The sequence below is a fragment of the Otolemur garnettii genome, unplaced genomic scaffold (assembly GCF_000181295.1).
Source record: "Otolemur garnettii isolate 467f Iridium unplaced genomic scaffold, OtoGar3 scaffold00042, whole genome shotgun sequence".
NCBI lineage: Eukaryota > Metazoa > Chordata > Mammalia > Primates > Galagidae > Otolemur > Otolemur garnettii.
Window position 1 is genome coordinate 2,299,310 of NW_003852437.1, and position 22,812 is coordinate 2,322,121.

A 22,812-nucleotide genomic window follows, 5' to 3' on the forward strand; every position below is an offset into this window, starting at 1 on the left:
CAAAAAAAAAAAAAAAAAAAAAAAAAAAAAAAATTAGTCCCCTCTTCAGTTTTATGTTTAGAAAGTTTTTCTCACAGAAAAATCACTAAATTTTGGTTTCTTATAATTGTTTTCTAGTTTATTTTATTAAATTTAATTATTCTGTCATGTATATTTTGGTACTGAGAAGACATTTTTCTCCTAATAATAAATTATCAACCATGAGTGCCATTTTTATAGCTTTATTGATTTGTAACTGCTAGAAAATAATGTGTACAATTTGATGAGTTTTGACATATATCTGCCAGTACCGTTTACTGAATAATTGTTCTATCCCTACTGATATGAAATGTCATCCATATTTTTAAATTTCTAATCTGTAAACTGATAATGGAACATCTAATCTGGTCTTAATGTAAGGTCCTAGGGGATCATCCCTTTTCCCTTCTTACAAAGAAATGACAGGGTATCGAATATTAAGTCTCTGGAAGCCCAAGTTAGAAGAACCTAGAAGTTGATAGAGGGTTCCCCCACTCAGGGCTAGAAGACCCCCCATTCTCTGGGTGACCTCAGAAAACAGATCTTTATCTCTGGACACAAGAGATTTGGGTTTTGAATGAACAAAGCAACCTAAAAGGTTGCTCCCTGAGTAGGGAGCACACACCCGAATTCCTTGGCTAAGGCAGAAACTGCAAAGACTTATTCCTGGGCTACTTTTAGGACTATTTTCTGCCCCCAGGCCAATTGTGACACACTTCCCCAAGAACCCCTTCCCACAAGACAGGAAAAGCAGCATTTAAACCCCTCGTCTGAAGACTCCGGGGGTTTCCCACTTGGGTTCCCTCCTCTGCTGCCAGAGGTTCTGTTGTGCCTCTGCTGCTCATCATGCTCATTAATCTCTCTACCTGTCAATGAACTGTCATGTTGCTTATCAGTGTGGTCTGTGGTTTCTTTCATTCTTAAAACTCCAAGACCAAGGACTCAGCTGAGAGAGAAATTCCAGCAACAAAGTGACTAGTCACAGAACTGAAGGAGCCACTGGAGAGGACTGACTGCCCAGGGAAGAGAGAATTGAGGAGTAAAAGGAAAAAGATATGGAAAAGGAAGGCTTAAACCTAAAAAGCAGTCACTTGTGCCGTACAAGGAACAAACTGAAAACTTCACCCTTTATTCCAAAACTGTTCAGAGATGTATGGATTTAAATAGTTAATATAAAGACAGCCATCGCCTTTATCCTCCTCCTATCATACAAAGTTCTAGTAGGAGAGACAGACTGATATAATCTGGGATTTTACCAAATATCCCAAAATTCACCCCTAAAGTAGTCATACACAGGATAAATGAAAAAGTGTATTTAAATGTACCTTTATCACACAATACTCATTACAAAATATTTACAAAATATTCTACACGTGTTGGCTGCCTCTTTGTAAAATTTTGTAATGAATCATATAATAAAGATAAATAAAGCCACCATTTCCTGTTTTCCCTGTGTATCATGGCTTTAGGGGCAAATTGGATACTCAAATTATAGACTCAAATTGTACATTTATTTTTTAAAATTACTTTGTTTTAGGAAATAAAACAATTATTCAGACATAATGACTTCAACTTATTTCAGTATTCACCACCAGTTTTTAAGGGGCTGGAATAATTTATTTTAAAGGGCACGGATGTGAACTCTTGCAAATCTGAGCTTATATATCCAACATAAAACCTGGCCAGGTAAAAAAATCTTAACTCTTGACATTGCTCTATTCTAGCATTCAAAATAAATCCATTGGATCTTTATTCCTTATGCTCATTTTTTCCTGCTCCCCCCCCCCCAGAGGATAAAAGAATAGTTTCATTCTCTCTGTAAATCAAAAATATTGTAGTTTTTACAATGATCATTTTTTATTAATTTTGCATACAGTGAGTCCATTTGATTGGCATATTCTAGTATTTTTCCAACCCAAGTGTTTTAAATAATCTCACTGATTACTGCTTTTGGTCCAGAAACGTTAATTTATTCATCTATAATCCTAGACTGACTATTTTCTAAATCAAATCACATATACATTAAAGAACATTTAAGAAGATTTCACCACTAGGTGGCGTTTTACCTCTACGTGCTATGTCACCAGAGGCGCAAAATTATGTGTTCTGCCCTGACACTGACGATGATGAAAAGGTAGATTAATTATAAATGTGACTTAATAAATCACAAAAACCTCCATGCCACATCTGATTTCTTCTTGTTTTTACAATGCCTTCCCTCCCCACCCTCCCACCCACCCACCATAAACTGGCCTAAGTCCTATTGATTCTAATTCCAGAATTTCATTCATGCATGTCCATTTCTCCCCACTTCCAAATAATGAAATCTTCATTACTTATCATTTATTAATGCAGAAGCTTCTTAACTGGCCACACTCTTTTTGTCTTCAGCTCTTATAATTTAAGGTGATATTGTAAAGATAAAAACTTTGTCTCTCATTGTAAACTCATGTACTGGGTCTCTATAACGAAGTTCAAATCTTTTTTTAACATAATTATGCATCATCTTACCTGTGTACATTTTGTTTTCATTTGCTGCTACCTGCTTAAAGGAATTTTAAACTCTGATCGTATTGCACTATTAGCAGTTTTCCAACAATACCCTGCTTTTATGTCTTGGTGGCTTTGCACCTTCTAGGATAACTTTGCCCTAGTCTCTGCTACCTTATAATACCAGTCTCATCCTTTAAGACCAAGTTTATATGTTCCGAATTTGTGAAAAGTCCTAAACCCTTGATCCCAAATCAGTTATTAGTTCTGTTCACCTTAAAAGTAGAGTAACTTTTATTTTTGAGGCACAGTCCTACTGTGTCGCCCTGGGGTTGAGTGCCCTGGTGTCATCGCGTCTCACAGCAACCTCAGAATCTTGGGGCTGGAGAGATGCTCATGCCTCAGTTTCCCAAGTTGCTGGGACTACAGGCCCCTGCCACAATGTCCAGTTAATTTTTCTATTTTAGTAGAGACAGGGTCTCACTTTTGGTCAGTCTGGTCTGAAGTCCTGAGCTCAAGCAGTCTACCTGCCTCTGCCTCCCACAGTGCTAGGATTACAGGCGTGAGCCACCCTGCCTGGCTGATTAACAGAATTCTCTGTATATCTATCTCATTCTTAACACATTCAACTGACTTTTACCTATGTGAACTTTGATTTTATTTTCAGTGTCCTGTAACAGTGTTCAGATTTTATTTTGATTTTATGTTCAGTGTCCTGTAACAGAATAAAAGTTCCCCGATCTTGGTTTATTCCTCTATAAGTGGACTGACTGCACTGATGAATAAACTCCAGAAACTAAATTTAAAATCTCACTTTCCACAGTGAAAGTCTATGGATTTTGATGGCCTTAGTACCCCCATTTCTTTAGGGAAAGCTCTGGTAAAGCTCACAATAAATGAAAAACCTCACTCTGCAACACACATCTCCCATCTCAGGACTGCAGAGGGGATTCTACAGGGCTCTGACCCAGCAAACCAAGATACCTGATTCAGCATAAGAATGTGAATGATGCCAGGACTATCAGTTATTCCCTCCCAAATAACAAAAGACTGTTGCATGGGAGAGGCCCCAAAAGAGAAGGAAAGCTTATCCCCAGACAGACTAGACAGAAATACATTTTTAAGGAGTATTATCAAGGCCTAGGGTCTATGCAGAAAAAGAAAATATATTTTTAAAAAATTGGCATCTACTATATCGTAAGAAATACCTACCTAACCCTTACCCTTGATGCCTGCAGCAATATGAAGTGCTTTCCCAGATGATGGGTGGTTACAAAAGCAGTGGTAAGTATGTGATAACATGTGGTTTTAAGAATGTTACTCTTCCCAGAAAACAAGTCTAAAACCCATACTGCCACAGATAAATAAAACAACTTTTCAATTTTACCACTTAATTTCCATAATATATCACAATACTTAAAAATGTATCAATTTTTCAAAAGAGGTATTCATATTTAAAGAAAGCAATAAAATTCAGTATGAGCAATAGCTATAAGGATTCTCTTCAATATACTAGCAGTTTATAAAATAGTTCCTTTAATATGATTTCCTTGAACTTGTCAGAAAGGATTTTCTTGAAGTAAGTGTAGAAAAGCAGATTAATAAAGAAAAACAGGCCTTCATAGTCTATTTTGAATAGAAACCCTAATAAAAATATCTTGTAAGTTTTATAAATATGATTTATGCACAAAAGAGTTATTAATACAGCAGCATTAAGCCTGCTATCCCTGGAAAGGTCTGCTTGAAGGCTGGCCATTGGTTGGTGTCTAAGAACTTGGCTTTCAGGAAAACTCCCACCATTCCCTGACTGAGAAGGGTGGCTCCCTGTCTACCCTGTGTGCACAAAGACTGTGGTTCGTGCTGAACCCACTTTCCTTTTGGGAATTGGGAATTTTGGAACATACTAAAGCAGAGGGTGCCCACCTGACTAACCCCAACAAAAACCTTGGGGTTGTAAAGGTTCAGTTGACCTTATTTGGTAAGACAAATGTGGTAATAATTCATTGCTAGAGGAATTAGTTCATCTAATTCCTTGAGGAGAGAACTCTTAGAAGCTTGGGCCTTGGTTTCCTTCAGACTTCACTCCCTGTGTTTTTTTCCTTGGCTGATTTCACTTTACGTCCTTTTGCTGCTTATATGTGAGGGAATCACAGCAGTGAACATGATTGTATGCTGAGTCCTTTGAGTTTCCTACTGAATCATTTTACACTCGGGGTGATCTTGAGGACTCCCAACACTTCAATTATTAAAATGACTTTCTGTTAAGTTCCAAGCATTTCAAGTAACTGTTATGAATAGGTTAACAACTTGCGATGATATAACATCAAGATGACAGGTTAAAGTGAGCCCCAGATAACTCAAAAAACTACCTGCTTTTTGAACTGCTAGAGAAAATTATATTAAGAAGACAACATAACATTTTCTCAAAATCTAAATTTGCAATTTAAGCCACAAATATGCTTAATTTCAGATTTTGTTACTTGATTGTTACAAATTTCCATATGTGAAAATATTTTTAATTCTCTCAAAATGAAGGAGACCCATCCTTATCCTCAAACCAAACAAACAAATCCAAATGCAAATACAAACAAAACCATTTACTCTACACTATGATTTAGGTGATGCTTAAAATCAATGCATTCTTACCATGTGGAGTGATTGTCTGAACAGGCTTGGTAGGGGACCTCACATTCCAAATAGTCAAGGTGCCATCTGAATGACTGCAAATAAATTGTTTTCCTTCATGATGCCAAGCAACAGAGTGGATAGCCTGTGGAAGAAGAGTGAACAATTCCGTTTTTCAAATTTATTCAAATATAAGACTATTCACAAATGGTTTGGGAATTAATTTCTACTTAAATATTTTTATATTTCCTAAACTAAAGTCAACATATTAACTTCACATTCCCAAAAGAATTCAGCTTTCTAGAAACACAAATGATATTTTATTTCATGCTGGCGCTCTGGGGGTGAAGCACTCTCATTTCTGCTTATTGATATTAATAAAGCTATTTCAGCTTTCTTCTAATTACTGCTAATACTACTCTTTCCATTTGTCCTTTTTTCTAACACATCTCTGTCTTTAAAAATGATTTTCTTATAATAACACTATGTATGTACTACGTATTTAGATCTTGTTGTTTTCTGCAACCTGTTAATCTCTACCTTTTGATTAGCATATTTAAACCAGTAATATGATTGTTGAAATAACTGGATTTAAATGTATCATCTCGTTCACTATTTTACCCAACTATTCGTTTCCCTTTTCTTCCTCTTTGCATTCCTTTGGTTTGGTACTTTTTGAATTTCATCTCAGTTCCTCTTTTGTTTAATTTTTTGGGTTGCTGTTGTTGCTTTGGTGTTTTCCTTGGGATCTGCAATACACAGCTTTATGTTATCACAGTCTACCTTCATGTAATATTACGCCACTTCACATACAATACAGTATAATAACGCAACAATAGTATTTATCTTCCAATTTTTGAGCTACTGATGTGTGTATTTTAATTCTACATATGTCATAAACCCTACAATGCCATTTTATTATATTTGATTAGAATACTTGCTGCTCTCTTAAAGCAATATAAAAATGAGAAAGCTTTTACATCTACTACATTCCACAAATTTGCCATTTCTGGTGTCTTTCGTTCTTTGAATAGATCCAAATTTCCATTTCATATCATTTGCCTTCTGCATGAAGGATTTCTTTAGCATATCGTGTAGTGAAGCAAGTGATAAATTCTTTTTTTTTCTAAATAACCTTGAAGTCTTTATTTTGTCTTAGCTTTTGAAAAGATATATTCACTGAACATAAAAGTTTAGGTTGACACTTTTTTTCTTTCAGGATTATAAAGCTGGCATTCTACTTTGCTCCAGCTTACATTATTTATACTACTGAAACGATCTGCTATCACTTTTCTTTGCTCCTCTGTATTTAACGTGGTTTTTTATTTCTCTGATTTTTCATAAGACGAGCTCTGTCAGTTGTTAGCAAGTGAAAACTGTGCTTTGGGGGAATTTTCTTCATGTTCTTCTGAGTCTCTGGGTCATACTTTTCATCGACATGGAGAACTTTTAGTCCTTATTTCTTCAATATGTTTTCTGTCCACCCTTCCCGTTCTAAGATTCAAAATCCAACCTCGACCTGCATGGAGAGCTGCGCTGTCACACACTGACTTTCTGTCTCTTCTCTCCCAGCCTTTCCTACTGAGCAGTTTCTGTTATTGTGTCCTCAAGTTCATTAATGTTTTCTTCTTCAGTATCAAATCCTTTTAATGCCAGAGTATTTTTCATATTAGTCATTTTATTTTTCATCTCTAGAAATTCTCCTTTGTGTTTTTTAAGTCTTTCATGTCCGTCAGTAACATGTTTGTGTTTTAATCTACCTTACAGAGCACACAGTAGATCTAATATTTGTTTTAATATCCCTGCTACTAAATTCTGTCATCTTTGCCCTTTCTAAGTCTGTTTCTATTTGCATTTTCTCCTCATTATAGGTTGTATTTTTACATAACTCATAAATTTATATTTGGATACCAGACATTGCAGAATTATATTGGGTTATTATTATATTATTTTAAATGTCTTTGAATATTTTTTTCTGGGATACAGTAATATACTTAAAAACAGTCTGGTCCTTTCAAAGTTTGTTTTTAAGCTTTGTTAGGCTGGACCAGGTTAGCCTTTAGCATAGGGCCAGTGTAGTCTCACTACCGAGGCACCGAGTACCTTTATAAATACTCTTCCTTATACCCTCTGTATTGTAAGGTTTCTCCACTCTTTGAGAAATGTGAACTATTCTCAGTCCTGTATGTATTATAGGAATGGTTCTCTTTTTCAGTAGATCTTCTCCAACCCTCACACCAATCTGTATTCAAATAAGACCGTGGCAGTGGCCCGGTCCCAAATTCTCTTCTGCAGGCAGCTCTTTGTTCTTACTGAACAAAGAAGTACATTGCCTTACAGGTGACTGAAGCCCTGCCCCCTGCTTGTTTCCCTTCTACTGAGCAAGTCTGCAGGGCTTCCGACTTAGGCTCCCCCTTCACGTACTAAGCCCTAGAAAATCTCTCCAGGCCTAAGTCACCTTGTTTGTTTCCCCTCTCTGAGGAATTCTGTTCTGTACTACCTGCTGTCAAACTGTCAGAGAATCTGTCCAGTTTCTTTGTTTAAGGCAACAAGAAGGTAAATCTACTTCCTGTGAATTCATAATGGTTCAAACCATCATCACTATTTAACACTGCAAAACACAAAATCAAAAAAGTTTTTTTTTGAGACAGAGCCTTACTTTGTCACCCTTGGTGAAGTGCCATGGTGTCATAGCTCATATTGGCAACCTCAAACTCTTGGCCTTAAGCAATTCTCATCTCAGCCTCCCAAGTAGCTGGGACTATAGTCACTGGGACTACACTTGTCTACCACAACACAATGCCTGGCTATTTTTTTTAGAGATGGTATCTTGCTCTGGCTCAGGCTGGTCTTGAATCTGTGAGCTCAGGCTATCCACCCACTTGGAAATCCATCCCAAGTGCTGGGATTACAGGCATGAGCCACCGCTCCCAGCCTCCCCCAAAAGTCAATTTTACATATTTGTTTTCATTTTAATATGGAAAATAGCACTACAGGCCAAAACTTCCATAAAAATGATAGAAACTCTTCTATTCAAAACATGTTTGTTGTCTTTTAATTTGAAGATCATGACTAGTGAGCAGCAAAAAGTGTATAAATGTATAAAGTTTACATTTAAAAACAAAGGATATTCCCAGTCACGCTTACACAGATAACATACAAACATCTGTAAAGTATTCAAAGTATTGTTATAGTTAAACAATGTACTCTGCTATAACTGAATATATGACTATGAAGAAATTATGCATTTTATCTTAAAAACAAACAAAAAAACCATTTACATATTTTCTAGTTATAGCTCTGGGCACTGAATTGGAAAGCACAAATACTCCCGATACCCAAACTATTACCAGATGCCATTTCACACCGGAAGAAGTCATAGTTCCATGGAAAAATATCTTATTCTACGTTTGGTTCAGAAATACAAAAGAGACATATTTTATTATACCAGACAGCAAGGAAGCTATCCAAGACAACTACGGTTATCACCAAAGGTCTCAGAAGTCAACAGGAAGAGGTTCATTGACAAAGACAGGATGATTTGAAAAGAAATAAGGAATATAATTTCCTTGCACTGAAGCACATGAAACATATTTAATCATTTGAGCACATAATGAAAAAAAAATTAGAATAAATTGCTCACCACTAAAACTACTAGAGAACAACTCTAGAGTAAATACTAAAATAAAGAGAAAGTATGAAGCATCTAATCTGCCTCTGCTTTGCAAATATTAACTGTACTACTATATAAAAGAAATAGCAGATAAAAAGAAGGCTCTCTTTACTAAAGAGCCCAAGCTTCGTCAGCAGAGAAGAAACGACAGAATTAGAATATCTCCTATTTGGCAATTACTATACAATAACAGGTCTAGGCCTTGAGCACCACCTGCTGCCAGCATCAGAAACAGTCATAGACACTAAGGTTCCCTCGGAAGAGAGAGCATCAGCATCATCTACATAGTATGGCTAAAAAGGAAAATTTGTGATCAAGAATTTGATCAAGCCTCAGTAAAATATCAAATTTATAGGAGATCTGAAGGTATCAAAACGACGTTAATGACAATGGGGATGCCATCAGAGAAAGTGAGCCCTTAGGAGATCCCACCTTCAACATACAAGTGACAACAAAGAATGAGAAAGGGAAGGAAGGAGGAAGAGGAGAGGCCTACAGATTAAAGGAGAATTAAAGACTTTTCAGTCACATCAATCCTTATTTGGATTTGAAAGCTTGCAAAAACTATAAATGTCCATAGGATGTTATCATTTACATAAAAGAATAAAGAGAATATATTTATAAAACTTCTTATAAAGGCACAGACTCCTGGAGGAACACAAGGGAAATGGTCACATGGTACCTGGAAAGGATCAAGGAAACAGACGACCACCTGTCAAGAGGGAGGGAGATTTTTTGACCTATTCTAAAAATACAAGTTGGACAGTACTGCAGTTACAAGGGTTGCCAACTAAGTTCTCAGGGAAGCCATTCTTGAATCAGAGAAATCACAATTTTTACTAGCAAAAATAATGTTATTACCTCGTCATATGTGTATCTGTAGTCGGCCTTCTTTGATTTGAGGTCCCATAAGACTACCGTTCCAGATTCAAAACCAATCAAAAGCTGTAATAAAAAAAGCTACATTACTGAGGAATTACAACAATTATAAAGCATTTATTTGCTGTTAAGAAAGATAACTGTTACTCATATGCTCTCAGTATAAAATAATAATATAATTAAACATCTGCACTGCTAATTACTAGTCATACAGACGACAAATGAGAACACTGCATTGTTCTCATTTATATCGTATTTATCATATTTATATGCCTTTGATAATTAGGAATTCAACATAAAGCTTATTTTTGAAAAAGGAAATAGTAGTACCCTTTTGAAGTTCTAAGGGTACAACTTCACTAATATAAAATACTTTAATAGATTACTAATAAAGTTTAACATCTGAATGTACTTTAGAGTTTGCAAACTTTAGAAATTCTACATATTTTCAGGCAATCTCAGCTACTCCATCTATATCTTGACTAGTTCTAAATCATATTCAGCCTAGGTCCCTCTAAGAAGAATCAAACACATAATTCCAGTGGCCACATCTCCACTTATGTACACAAGAACCTGGACATAAACATGCCCAGAAGTGAGTCAGTTACATTCTGCTCTACTCTGCTTCTTTGGCACTTCTTACACGGTTTTTTCTCTCCACTCGTTAATCTCACAACATTAGGCCAGAAACGTCGGGATCATGCCTAACTCTTGTCTCTTCTTCCAACAAAAAATCACCAACTAATTAACATGAGAACTAAGAAAACACCATGAAGGCTATGTCAACCAGTTTGTTGAAAACATTTCAAATTGTATATAATACCAGCACATTGTACCCCATGATTGCATTAACGTACACAGCTATGATTTAATAAAAAAAAAATTACCAAGTAAATTTAAAATTACATCTACTACCTAACACTTCCCTCCATCACCAGCACCTGCCTCCCGGTTTAAGACACAAAGATCTCTTCCTCTGGTCTATCCAACTTCAGTCATCTTACAGCTAGAGTAACAGCTCTGAAATGCAAACCTTACAGGGTAACATGCTTCTGTTTAAAGCTTTTTAGTGCCTCACCATTACTTTTAGGATAAAATCCAAACTCAAGAGTAGGAGCTACAGGATCTATCACGGTCCGACCTGTCGGCCCCTCAGCTTCAGCCCTTACCACATCCCTGCTACGTAGTCCACCTAGTATATCCCTGCTACGTAGTCCACCTAGTATATCCCTGCTACGTAGTCCACCTAGTATATCCCTGCTACGTAGTCCACCTAGTATATTCTCAAGTTCCTGTTCTTACCTTTCACCTTCGAGCCTCTGCACATGCTGCTTCCCTACCGGGGTCGCTCTATTTGAATGGCCTACTCCATGCTTTGCCTCATGAGTCCTACTAATCTTTCAGATGTTATTTTAGTTATTGCTTCTTCTCCCTGATCTACCAAATGTACATCAATGCCCTTCCTGTGTGCTCCAATAACAGGACGTTTGTAATCTGAAAAGTCACCACCAATATAATGGTATTCTCTATACTTGAATTGTTCTGCAGATTATAATACTGGTACAAGTGAGCAAGGATTAGTTTCATCTTGTTCATCACAACACTTCTAACATGACACAGGGACTGATATGTTTGTAAAAAACGTTCTATGAACGAATCCATGCCATCCCAGAACGGAATGCCTATTCCTGCCTCACAGACTGAACGGCCCATCCAACTTCAGTTCCCCACACAGACTCCAGTATTTTCAATTCTCAGTATTTTCTCCGCTTGAAATCTCCTCCCTTTTCATTCACTGAGCATCTTCAATTCATTTTTTAAGTCTAAATTCAAGACTTCCTTAGTGAAGTCTACATAGCTCCTCCAGAGAGAATAAAGTGCTGCTATTCTCATGCTAGTACACGCTTTTGCTTTTCTTGAGACAGAGTCTCATTATGTTGCCCTCAGTAGAGTGCTATGGCATCACAGCTCACGGCAACCTCAAACTCTTAGACTCAAGTGATTCTCTTGCTTCAGCCTCCTAAGTAGCTGGGACTACAGGTACCCACCACACGATCTGGCTACTTTTTGTTGCAGTTGTCATTGTTGGTTAGCTGGCCCAGGCTGTATTCGAACCCGCCACCTTCAGTGTATGTGGCTGGCACTGTAACCATTGTGCTACAGGCACCGAGCCTAGTACACGCTTTTTTATCTGCATGTCTCTAAAATCTGACGCACTGCCTAGTATGCAGTAGACATGCAATCAATATCTGTTTAATAAATATAAACATGACTAGTAGATACTCTGTAACTGTTTATGTAATCTGGGGGTATGAAGGAATTTGGGATAGACCCAGTAATTTTAACAAAATAGCCAGTTAGTGGATTTCAGACTATTTCAGACTCCAAGGTATAGTTGGAGGGGCTGGCTACTTTTTAAAAACATTTTACTTAGCATGGCTACATACATTTTCTTTCCTATCTGAAAAACCAAAGAAAAACAACTAAGGAGAAAATAAAATACAAGATTTCAAAGAAATAAAGAGGATAAAAACAGTTGTATATGATTTATTTACTATGTAAATCAGAATAAATCAGAGAATGTTTCTTCATCTAGTATTTATCCATAGGGGAAAAAATGGCATTGAAAATACTAAAACCATGAAGCAAACTCATTCATGAAAAAAATACTTGACTAGCCTGTGGATAGCACAGAAGTAAAAAAGGTAGATAGATGTTCAGTTACGTAACTTTATTCACATTAATAAAAAGGATAATGAAAATGTTCTCTGACGCTCACTTACTAGTTGAGAACTTTCCCACGGAGGGCTAGTTACTGAAGCTAACAAAGTAGGTTTCCCACTAAGTAGAAAGTGTCATCAATTTTCCTAACCCAAACACTTCATTGTTATGCAACAGTTTTTCTGAGAAAAAGTGGTATTTGTTTCCCTTCTTTTTTCCCAGTCTTTCCAAATTTTCACATAGAAGTGAGGAATGTGAGGAATAAAGGAAAAAGAAGGAAAAAAATAAGAGATAATTTACAACATATACGGCATTGAGTTGCTCTTAATATAAGTAATCTGAATTGTAGGTTTAAATCTGCCACTTAATAGCCATGAAACTTTAAGGAAATAATTTTACCTACTCAATTCTTAATAACTTAAGAGAGTTACAGTGATAGTGAATTTTAACCTCTCTAGCCAGCTCTAACGTTCAAAGAATGTTAGAAATATGTACCAAGAGGTTAAACTTCAGTGCCTATAATATTCTAGCTTTTTAATTTATTTATCTACAGAAGCAAGACAATTATTTTAAATAAACATTAAAAACAGAAAACTAGGCTCGGCGCCTATAGCTCAACTGGCTAAGGCGCCAGCCACATACACCTAAGGTGGCGGGTTCGAATCCCCAGCCCAGACCCGCCAAAACAACAATGACGGCTGCAACCAAAAAATGGCCGGGCATTGTGGCGGGCGCCTGTGGTCCCAGCTACTTGGGAGGCGGAGGCAGGAGACTCACTTGAGCCCAGGAGTTGGAGGTTGCTGTGAGCTGTGAATCCATGGCACTCTACCCAGGGGGATAGCTTGAGGCTCTGTCTCAAAAAACAACAACAACAAAAAAAAAAAAAAACAGAAAACTAAACTAAATATATAATAATTAAATACAAAAAATTCCTTCATTGACTATTCCTACTAGAATACAGTAACTTACAGAGATACTAGTTTATGTAATTTTCTCTTATAAAAAGCACTGGTTATGAATATAGCTCTCTACAACCTGAATAACCAGTCTATAACTAGAAAGAAAATGCAGCATAATGGAGAGTATTCCTGGGCTAAAATCAGAGAAATCAATTCTCAGATCACCAACATCCAGCTCTGTGCCTCTGGAACACGTCCAGCCACCAGGTCTCTCCTTCATCGTCTCTAAAGTAGAGAAAATTTCTAACTTACAACTTGAAGGAGGTCCAAATGAAATAAGTGTATGTAAGTGGCCCACACAGTGCCTGACCCAACTCAACAGATGACAGGTATTGCTATTGTAAGTCACTTTACACTAAAGCATAGCCTTCGCAGCCAAGACCGTCACTTCACCTGGGGGCAAACACATGTAAGGTTGGCTCTGAATAAACTTGCCCTATTACCTCGAATGTCTTTTCAGTGATAAATGTTACCGGGATCTTTGGAAAAGAGACAAATGATTAGATGATATAATTCTAGCAAAATATATTTTTTCTAATGTTTGATGAGATTAACTCTTGGAACTAAGGAGAAAATAAAATGCAAGATTTCAAAGAAATAAGGAGGATAAAAACAGTTGTATATAATTTATTTACTACATAAATCGAGTATATATGGAGTGGTTACTACTTTTATTGTATGTGGGATGCTATGGAAAATACGAGCCTATATAAATATTCCCTTTGTGCTGAAGGACTCTTTCAAGTTTAGGGGAGTTGAGATATGTACACATGTCTAACTCAAGGCAGTCTGTGATGTGATAAATACCATGAAACTGACTACAGAGTACTAAAGAATATGTACTAAGGAATATGGACACAGACGAAGCATTCTCTGTCAGGATTATCAGGGAAGACATCATAAGAGATACATATTTCCATTTGGGCTTTCACATGGGGGTAGGAATTCAGCAGAGAGAGAATGTTAGGAGACCATTCCAAACACAAAGACTCACAAAAATAAAAGCACAGAGGCAGCAAAGAGCTGTCCGTATTATGAAACTGTAACTGTAATAAAGAAACTTAAGGTTACATTTTAAAGAAAGTTCATTTTACTTTTTAGATACTGCAGAGCCACTGCACAGGAGAACACACTCAAATGGTAGTCCAGAAAGAATAATTTGGAAATAATTTAAGGACCAATTACAATGTCTTAACTATGAGAAAAGAGACATAGCAAGGGAAAGATCAAATGTAGGATTAAAATGATGTAGTGATTGACAGAGAGTGAAAGAAAAGTTTTTTCCCAAGATGCCTGCCACCCAGAGGCTTGGCTTTTAAACAAGTGTCTTATATAAAAAGAAAATAAATAGGGATCTAGGTGACTCTCCACTTCTTTTATGGTTATGAACTAACTCCAAACAGTCTGGTTATCCTTTAGTTTTCCCAATGGCCAACTAAAAGAACGGTATTAAACAATTTATAGGTTGACCTCTCCCACATCTGAGGAAAGGACAAATGTGGGTAAACTCCTGTGCAAGTCCCAGAGGCATTCATGGCATTGATTCCCGACACCAATACCATTATAAAATTATATAGGTAGAAAAATCACACTATTAAGTAGAACTACCTACTTGAATGACTGGTTCGAATTAGTAAACAAAGATTCATAGAAAAAAACTGTATCACTTTTAAATGCATTAACTAGTCTGGAGCTAGATACAGACTGTATAAAATGACTTCAAAGTATTAAAAATTAAAATAACATTTAAAAAAGCTCTACATTATTAATTGGAGCTATTTATAAAGAAAGCTTTAGAGGAAATGAAATATAAAAACAACTTTAACATAAAGCAATCTATAATAAGTGCTATAAAAATTGTATAAATAAAGTGTTAAAACGAACTCCTAACTAAAAAAAGCCCAAACCCTTTTGATCAGGAACACTAGAAATCAGGAAAAATATTCTGAATAAGCCAAACATAAATTAATAACTTATAATTACATTTATTAAATATGACTTACACTTTAGGCTATTTCTTTCCTTTTAAAATTATAAATGCTTCTAATTCTTTCACTTGTTCTTCAAAATTAATAGCAAGTATATGATATGTAACCTTTTTTAACAATCTCAATTTTGCAGGGTTAAGTGTGGTCCTAAAATAGTCTGCTTATTTAAAAATACAAAAATTCATGCATTAAAATAATAAATTCTTTTTCAGAAAAACATCTACCTTTCCCTCATCCATTGGATTATCACTTATGTGGACAACAGGTCCTGGGTGAGATTTAGATGACCTAAAAAAGAAAACATTAATAAGTTTTCTCAATTACAAATTTCTACATGAATACATATTCATTACAATAACAATAAACGAATAGAAAATAAAGAAATATTTACAAAGAAAGTATTTCAGCAAGTGATCAATAACAAGATACGTAGTTTTTTTTGTTTGTTTTTGTTTTGTTTTGAGACAGAGTCTCATTATGTCACCCTGGGTAGAGTGCTCTAGTATCACAGCTCACAGCAAACTCAAACTCTTAGGCATGATTCTCTTGCCTCAGCCTCCCAAATAGCTGGGACTACAGGTGCCCACCATAATGTCCTGCTATTTTTTTGTTGTAGGTATCATTGTTGTTTGACAAGCCAGGCTGGGTTTGAACCCCCTAGCTCTGGTGTATGTGGCTGGTCCCCTAGTCGCTGAGCTACAGGCACCGAGAGCCTGTAGCTGAGCAACTAGTTAAGAATATTGCTGAACTGATGCTAAACACAGCATATCCCTAGTTCAGAATCTCCCAAGTTTGAGAGACTCCACTTCACGAGAGTCATTTGAAACTATATAGACACCTGAACCAGGCCTACCCACTAAAAGTTGGGATCAACTCAAAAAAAGAAAAACCCAAACTACCAAGAGAGTGATGTAGGATAATACTGTCCCTGAGATAAAAACCAGGATTAGTACACTATTACAACTATACTAAGATATTACTTACTTAAAAGATATGTCACAAAATTACCCTTATCTCAAAAAGATGTAAAATACTGCGGAAGGGAACAATACAAGACTGTTTATCTTAAAAAACAAAAACAAAAAGAAACACTGAAAAAGGTCTTGCCAATATAATAAACTTTGATTTTTATATCCCAGCAATATAAGAAAAAATCTGTAGAAAAACATAAGACATCTAAAATTTAACATAGATAGATCGATTTAACACTGATCAACTCACAGCTTTCATTGTTAAAATGAGTAAATATGATTGTTTCAAAATTATGTAAAATCAACCTTAAAATCAATTCTATAATATGTTAACTATAGCAAACATTCACATTCCATGTATTTGTTTATTATTATGTCAAGTAGCAGCTTAATCAGCGTTTTTGAACACTGCTAGAACCCATTTGCGGGTTATGATCAGCATTAGAAAAAAAATAACTAAAAATAGAACAGAAAAATTTAGAATATGTTTCATGTAGTCAGAAGAATAACTCATTAAACTTGTGTCATATATGTGCCTACATCTGTACATATCTACATTGTGTTTGAATATATTTATATTTGTAAATTTATACATACATAATTTGAAAAATTTAAATTAACAAATGATCATGTCAATAGGATAAGACTGATAAAAACTGGATAAATCTGTATCTAATATCAAGGATACCTGACACATATTTAATTAAACATGGACTTCACGACTGGCTAACATATAATATTATCATTTATGGTACTGATATTTTCAGATATGAAGTATCTGCTAAACTCACAGTTCAATGGCTTTATTCCACATAATGACGTAGCCTGAGAGTGTGAAGGACTCCACATTGACAATATGTATATTACCTCGTTCAGTGCCCACATAGAGCCACTTACTCTGGAAAGGCAGATGGCAAAACGTAACCCTGTAAGAGAAAATAAATTCAGAGAGAAAATGTGAAAAATGTCTGGTAAAATTTTTTGGCTGCATTAGAGGGTTAATCATAATATATGTAATTCAGGAAAAGTAAAAATGATATATAATCATCAGATTTATTTACTCACTGTGGTTAATATTTACTTATGCTAATTCAATTTATACATCAACATAAAGTCTTATAGTAAATAAATAGCATGGAATGATGCTATGCTAAATGAAAGAAGATGAGTCTGGAAGTTAAAATAGTGTTTCAAATCTGGGTATGTCACCCACTAACTGTGTAACCTTGGGCACATCTCAAACTTAATCTTTAAGCCACAAGGAATGATTCCAATATCCACATCACCCTCAGTACTATTATACTTCTCAGGAGTCACCAAACACACTAATCTATCGCCATACCCGTGCTTACCATTCTTTTCTGGCAAAATGCTGCTATTTCTCCTATTTTTCTTCTGTTCCAAACATTCAGTTGAAATACCCCATCCTTTCTATCCCTATCAGGCTTGCCTTACACAATGGCTTGGGTCCATCTTCCTCCGTAACTTGCATTCCTCTTGAAGGACACACAACTAGACAATGTTTCTGCAATATACTTGAACTATTTCTTCCTATATGCTGAGGATACAGGATACTTCACTACACAGTTATAATAAGTTGCATGCATTTGCTAAAATTTATCATTCCAACAATTTCAGATCTCTTTTACATCAGCTTATTTGATCTGAAGGTAAATAATTGATACTATCTTCCCTTTTTGTAAGACCTATTTTAGTTAAAAAAAAAAAAAAAAGTAATACACAATTTGAGAAGCCAGACAATGGCAGTTGCCTGAGTGATTACCGGGAAGACCACTCCTGCTGAGCCCAACTGAGGCTTTGTTTGTGACCAAAGTGGTTATTTTAGGCTCTTAATTCTGGGGATGTTTTCTTACACAGCAATACATAATTGATCCATTACAAATATAATCCACTCTACTAAAATCACTTTAGTTGAAGAAGAGAAACTATAAAATCATGCAGGAAAACAAATTCTTATAGTTCTAGAATCAGGTTAAAAAGACCCCAAGAAATTTTTCAGCAATATAAACAGTGCATATGTCATGAAGCTGAAACACTCACTACCTTGGATTTAAATCAATTCCTGACTTGTTTTTCTTATATACTTTGATTATAAACATTTTTTGTTTTAAGGTAATACAGACCATTAACAATAATTAATAGTGACTCCAATATTTACTAATATCAGGAGACCAAGTTAAATTTTTGTGGACTGGAATCTATTATTAAAGAATAAGGTTATAATGAAAATAATGTTTAATAATATAATTGAGACTCACATGAAAAAAATTAAAACTCAGTAAGCACTAATAAGCTCATACACACATTTTAATATTACAGTAATGGCATAATAAATTGAGCTTTTCTGAAAAAAAAAATACATTTAAATGGATAAGTTGAGCCAAGAGCAAATGAAAAGGCAGAATATGACTGAAACAAACTTAACAGAAATATACAGAATGAAGTTGAAATCCTTCAGTAAGTTACTAAATAAAGTTGTATCCTAACTTCCTTACTTCACTTAAACATATCTTACACATAGTATTGCTGGGAATATGATATTCCTGTATTTGCTTAAGGGACTTGAGATACATGTCAATGTTACCTATTAGAAAGTAATATGTATACCCTGTCCACTATTTAATATTAGCAGCAGTCAAATACTATGTAGTCAAGCACAAAATACAGAAGATTTTACTATTCCCAATTCCTTTAACAGAATAAACATGTACAACTTCCTAAGCAGTGTTAAAATTAATCATCCATAAACAAAAGCATAAATACAATGTATAGATAAGTATAGTTTTACAATTTAATCCATAAAAAGAAATATGAAACAAGAAGTTCATTCCTATATCACCAATAGATTGCTCCAGCATAATAAGAAATATGTAATCACGGCTATATTCTCAGTAAATATCCACAAAATCACAGCATCTTGAACCTAAAAAGTATTCAGTGTTTGCTAAGTGAGCAAAGGAACCATATAAAGTGTGGGAACTTACCTTAATTAAGAAAACAATCAGACATCCCTGTCTTACTCTATCTCCATCCTCATGGCCAAGGCCTAATTTAAACTACTATCACTGATTGTCAAATCTATTCCAAGTTTCCACAAGAGTTACCCTTTCAAAGCTAAGACAGATCACATTATTATGTACTCGAAACACTCTAATGGCTTCTATCATAATGCTTCTTAATAATATTTAGTAACATTTTGTGGTATACATATCTAGGGGAAAGGGTAGAGATACAAAGTGGCTGGATTTGGCTAATTGGTACTCAGCATCCATTTTGACATCCTCCTAGATGTCTTCCTGTTCTGAAAATGCTGGAAAGCTAAAACTTGTATTTCCCAGCCTCTCCTACAGCTAAAGTTCTAGATGAGATTAAGTTTCTACTAATTGGATGTGCCTGAGATTTGTAGCCAGAAGTGAGTGAGGCAGAGACCATCTTTCTGTTGCTATTTCTGCTGACATTTATGGGACATTTAAGTGGCAAGACACTTACAGTGAGGCCCTTTGCAGTGAGGACCAGACACAGTATTCCCAGGACTGCTCAAGAGCTCCATGCAGTGAGGGGCGGTGACTGTAAAAGTAGCACTGTTTCCTATTCCCTTAATTGCAACTATGAAGAAATGTTATACAAGCCAACAGGTCTAGCACCCTTCTGAGTATTTTGTAATCTTGCCAGGTTCTCGTGATAAATCCCTTTATGCTTAAACTATCTGCAGTGGTTTCTTTTCCTGCACTGACATACAGCAAGTAAGGGCAATTTATTTATATGACAGTCTTTAGTGGCCAAAAAATACCTGCTTATAATGTATCTAGGATAATATTGTTCATTTAATGATTTAAAACTGAAAAAAGACTGAGAATCTAACTTTCTTCTAAGTATAAGTGGACTTTCATGAGTCCAGGGTGTCCACATTTTTTTTTTCTCTGCTGCACATGGAAGAATAAGAGTTGTCTTGGGTAACACGTTAAACATGCGAACATGAACAAAAGCTGATTTGCAAAGATGCAAAAGCACTATGCATTCAGTAGAAACCATACTTCAAATCTTAAATAGGGTTATTTCCCAGGCTAGCAACATGCAGTACAGTTCTCTCTCAGGACGCTGGGAGGCAGCAGTGAGCGAGCCTCACCAAGGACATTCCACAGGGTACTGAGTGGCTGGGTGATTTTTGCCCCACTGTAGGCTAAGTGTTCCAATCAAATTTAAGGTAGAATAGGCTAAGTTATGATGTTTGGTAGGTTAGGTATATCAAATGCATTTTCAAGAATATTTTCAAATTAAGATGAGTTTGCCAGGAATTAACCCCGCAGTAAGTTAAGGAGCACTTGAACATTTACCCTACCCCAGTATCTCCAAGGGCTCAACGAATTACAGCATCAAATAGTCCAAAATCTTATCAAAATATTTGCAGCTCAAAAATCCCATATCTAAATATCTAAATTTGTTGCAGAACAAAGTTCTGGGTATAATCCATTAAGTATAGCTCTTGGGCACAATTCTGGAAGCTCCATCTGTGGTCCTTTGAAATTGAAGAAACAAATTACCTGCTGCCCCCACATTCTTGGCATGCAGTGATAGGACAGACATAGGATAACAGTCTTCACTGGGTATGCATGTGTGTGTCTGGTTCGAGAACTCCCTAATAATACCAAAATCCATGGATATTTAAGTCTTTCTTATAAAGTGGTATAGTATTTGCTTATAACAAAGATCTTCTCATACACATTAAATCTCTAGATTACTTACAATGCCTCCTAATACAACATAAATCCTATGTAAATAGCTTCTATACTGTACTTTTTATTTATATAATTTGCATTTTCTTTTTCTTAAGATCTTTCAACCATAGGCTCAGCGCCCGTAGCACAGTGGTTATGTGCCAGACTCATACACTGAGGTTGGCAGGTTCGAAACTGGCCCGGGCCAGCTAAACAATGACATCTACAACAAAGAAATAGCCAGGCACTGTGGTGGGCATAGTCCCAGTTGCTTGGGAGGCTGAGGCAAGAGAATTGCTTAAGCCCAATAGTTTGAGGTTGCTGTGAGCTGTGACACCACGGCTACCAAGGGCAACATAGTGAGACTCTGCCTCAAAAAAAAAAAAAACATCCTTATGGTCTTCACAGTTGGCTGAATCCAGGAATGGGCAGCCTGTGAACAGAAATGGACAAGTGCATAGAAATTGCTGCTCAAAGTAAGAGAAATTGAAAGGTACAAAGCAGTCATAATGGTGAACTTTTCTCAATTAGGGTTCAATGCTTAGAACAATCTTCTCTGGTTCTGAGACCCACCCTCTTAATCATTGTTCCTTTTTCATGAAAGATCCCATGCATATGGCGCTGAGTACTTTCATCAGCCGGCCCGCGGCGGCCTCCTTTATTCTGTACTCTATCCTTCTTCTACTCTATCCTTTTAGGGAAGTAGCAATGTTGCCACCGAAAAATTTTCCCAAGAAATTTGTAGTTCTTAAGTAAGTTTCATTGGCTATCACTCCACTAGACAAAAGTCATAACCACAAGTCTTTTGGGGATAATCTCTTCTCTATCTTGGCTCCAGAGCTGTCTGTGGAATGATATTGTTAAGCTTCCTAGAGGCTCTTCAGTTTAGTTGAGATGATCTGTAGGGCACCCTTAACCACTTAAAAGAGGCCATTGTGTGACTGAATACTCCTAAGGGTGTCCAACCTTTTGGCTTCTCTACACCATATTGAAAGAAGAGTTTTAGGCAATACACAAATACTAACGAAAGCTGTTAAGCAAAATAAAACATCTATGTGTAATTTTCATGATATCCACCATGACAGACAAGCAAAAAGTCCTCACATAATCCTCATGCAGCCTATGGTCCCCAGGCTGTGGTTTGGACACCCCTGCATCCTTATGGTCTTTAGAAAAATTTTAGTAAGAACTTACACAGGCACACCCTCACATTCCTCTCTATGCCTCACTTTCAGAAGCAATCTTTCATTGCCAGGTGCATCAGGGGAGAAATTCCCCCAATCATCAAGTCCTGGTTCTGTCAGTAATTCCTCCCTCAAATTATCTCTCGCCTTGCATTTTACTATAAAGCAACAAGAAAAATAAATCCTTCACTTTCTTGGAAATCTCCTCAGCTAAACATCCAAGTTAATCCCTCATAGACTGTGCAAGAGACACTTCTGCCTAGCATTCTGCCACGACACAACCCCTGGCTCTGGCTTCCAGCAACGTGCTCCTCCTCACCACCTTCTGTGCTCTCACTGGTGGCGTCTCCAGCACAGAGGCCCACAAACGGTCTGTATGGGCAACACAGGCTCTGCTATCACGCACCTCAAAATCTTTCCAGCCTCTACCCACTGCCTGGTTGCAAAGGACTTCCACATTTTTAGGTATTTGTTATGGGGGAATTCCACTTTCATGTACCAAAATCTGTATTTGTTTTTTATTGTTGAATGACAAAGTACCACAAACTTAGTACCTTCAAACAATATC

At 36.2% G+C, this 22,812-nt stretch overlaps 1 protein-coding gene across 3 annotated transcripts in view; it reads right to left on the reverse strand.

Annotated features, from left to right (window-relative positions):
- STXBP5 (syntaxin binding protein 5) overlaps positions 1–22,812 on the reverse strand; it is a 136,822-nt gene that overhangs the window by 77,563 nt on the left and 36,447 nt on the right. For all 3 annotated transcript variants that reach the window (XM_023513520.1, XM_003790263.3, XM_023513519.1), the window contains exons 5-8: positions 17,116–17,250; positions 15,578–15,641; positions 9,668–9,751; positions 5,155–5,278 (exon numbers count right to left, since the gene is read on the reverse strand). In XM_023513520.1, the coding sequence (XP_023369288.1) occupies positions 5,155–5,278; positions 9,668–9,751; positions 15,578–15,641; positions 17,116–17,250 (407 nt within the window). The remainder of the gene's footprint in view (positions 1–5,154; positions 5,279–9,667; positions 9,752–15,577; positions 15,642–17,115; positions 17,251–22,812) is intronic.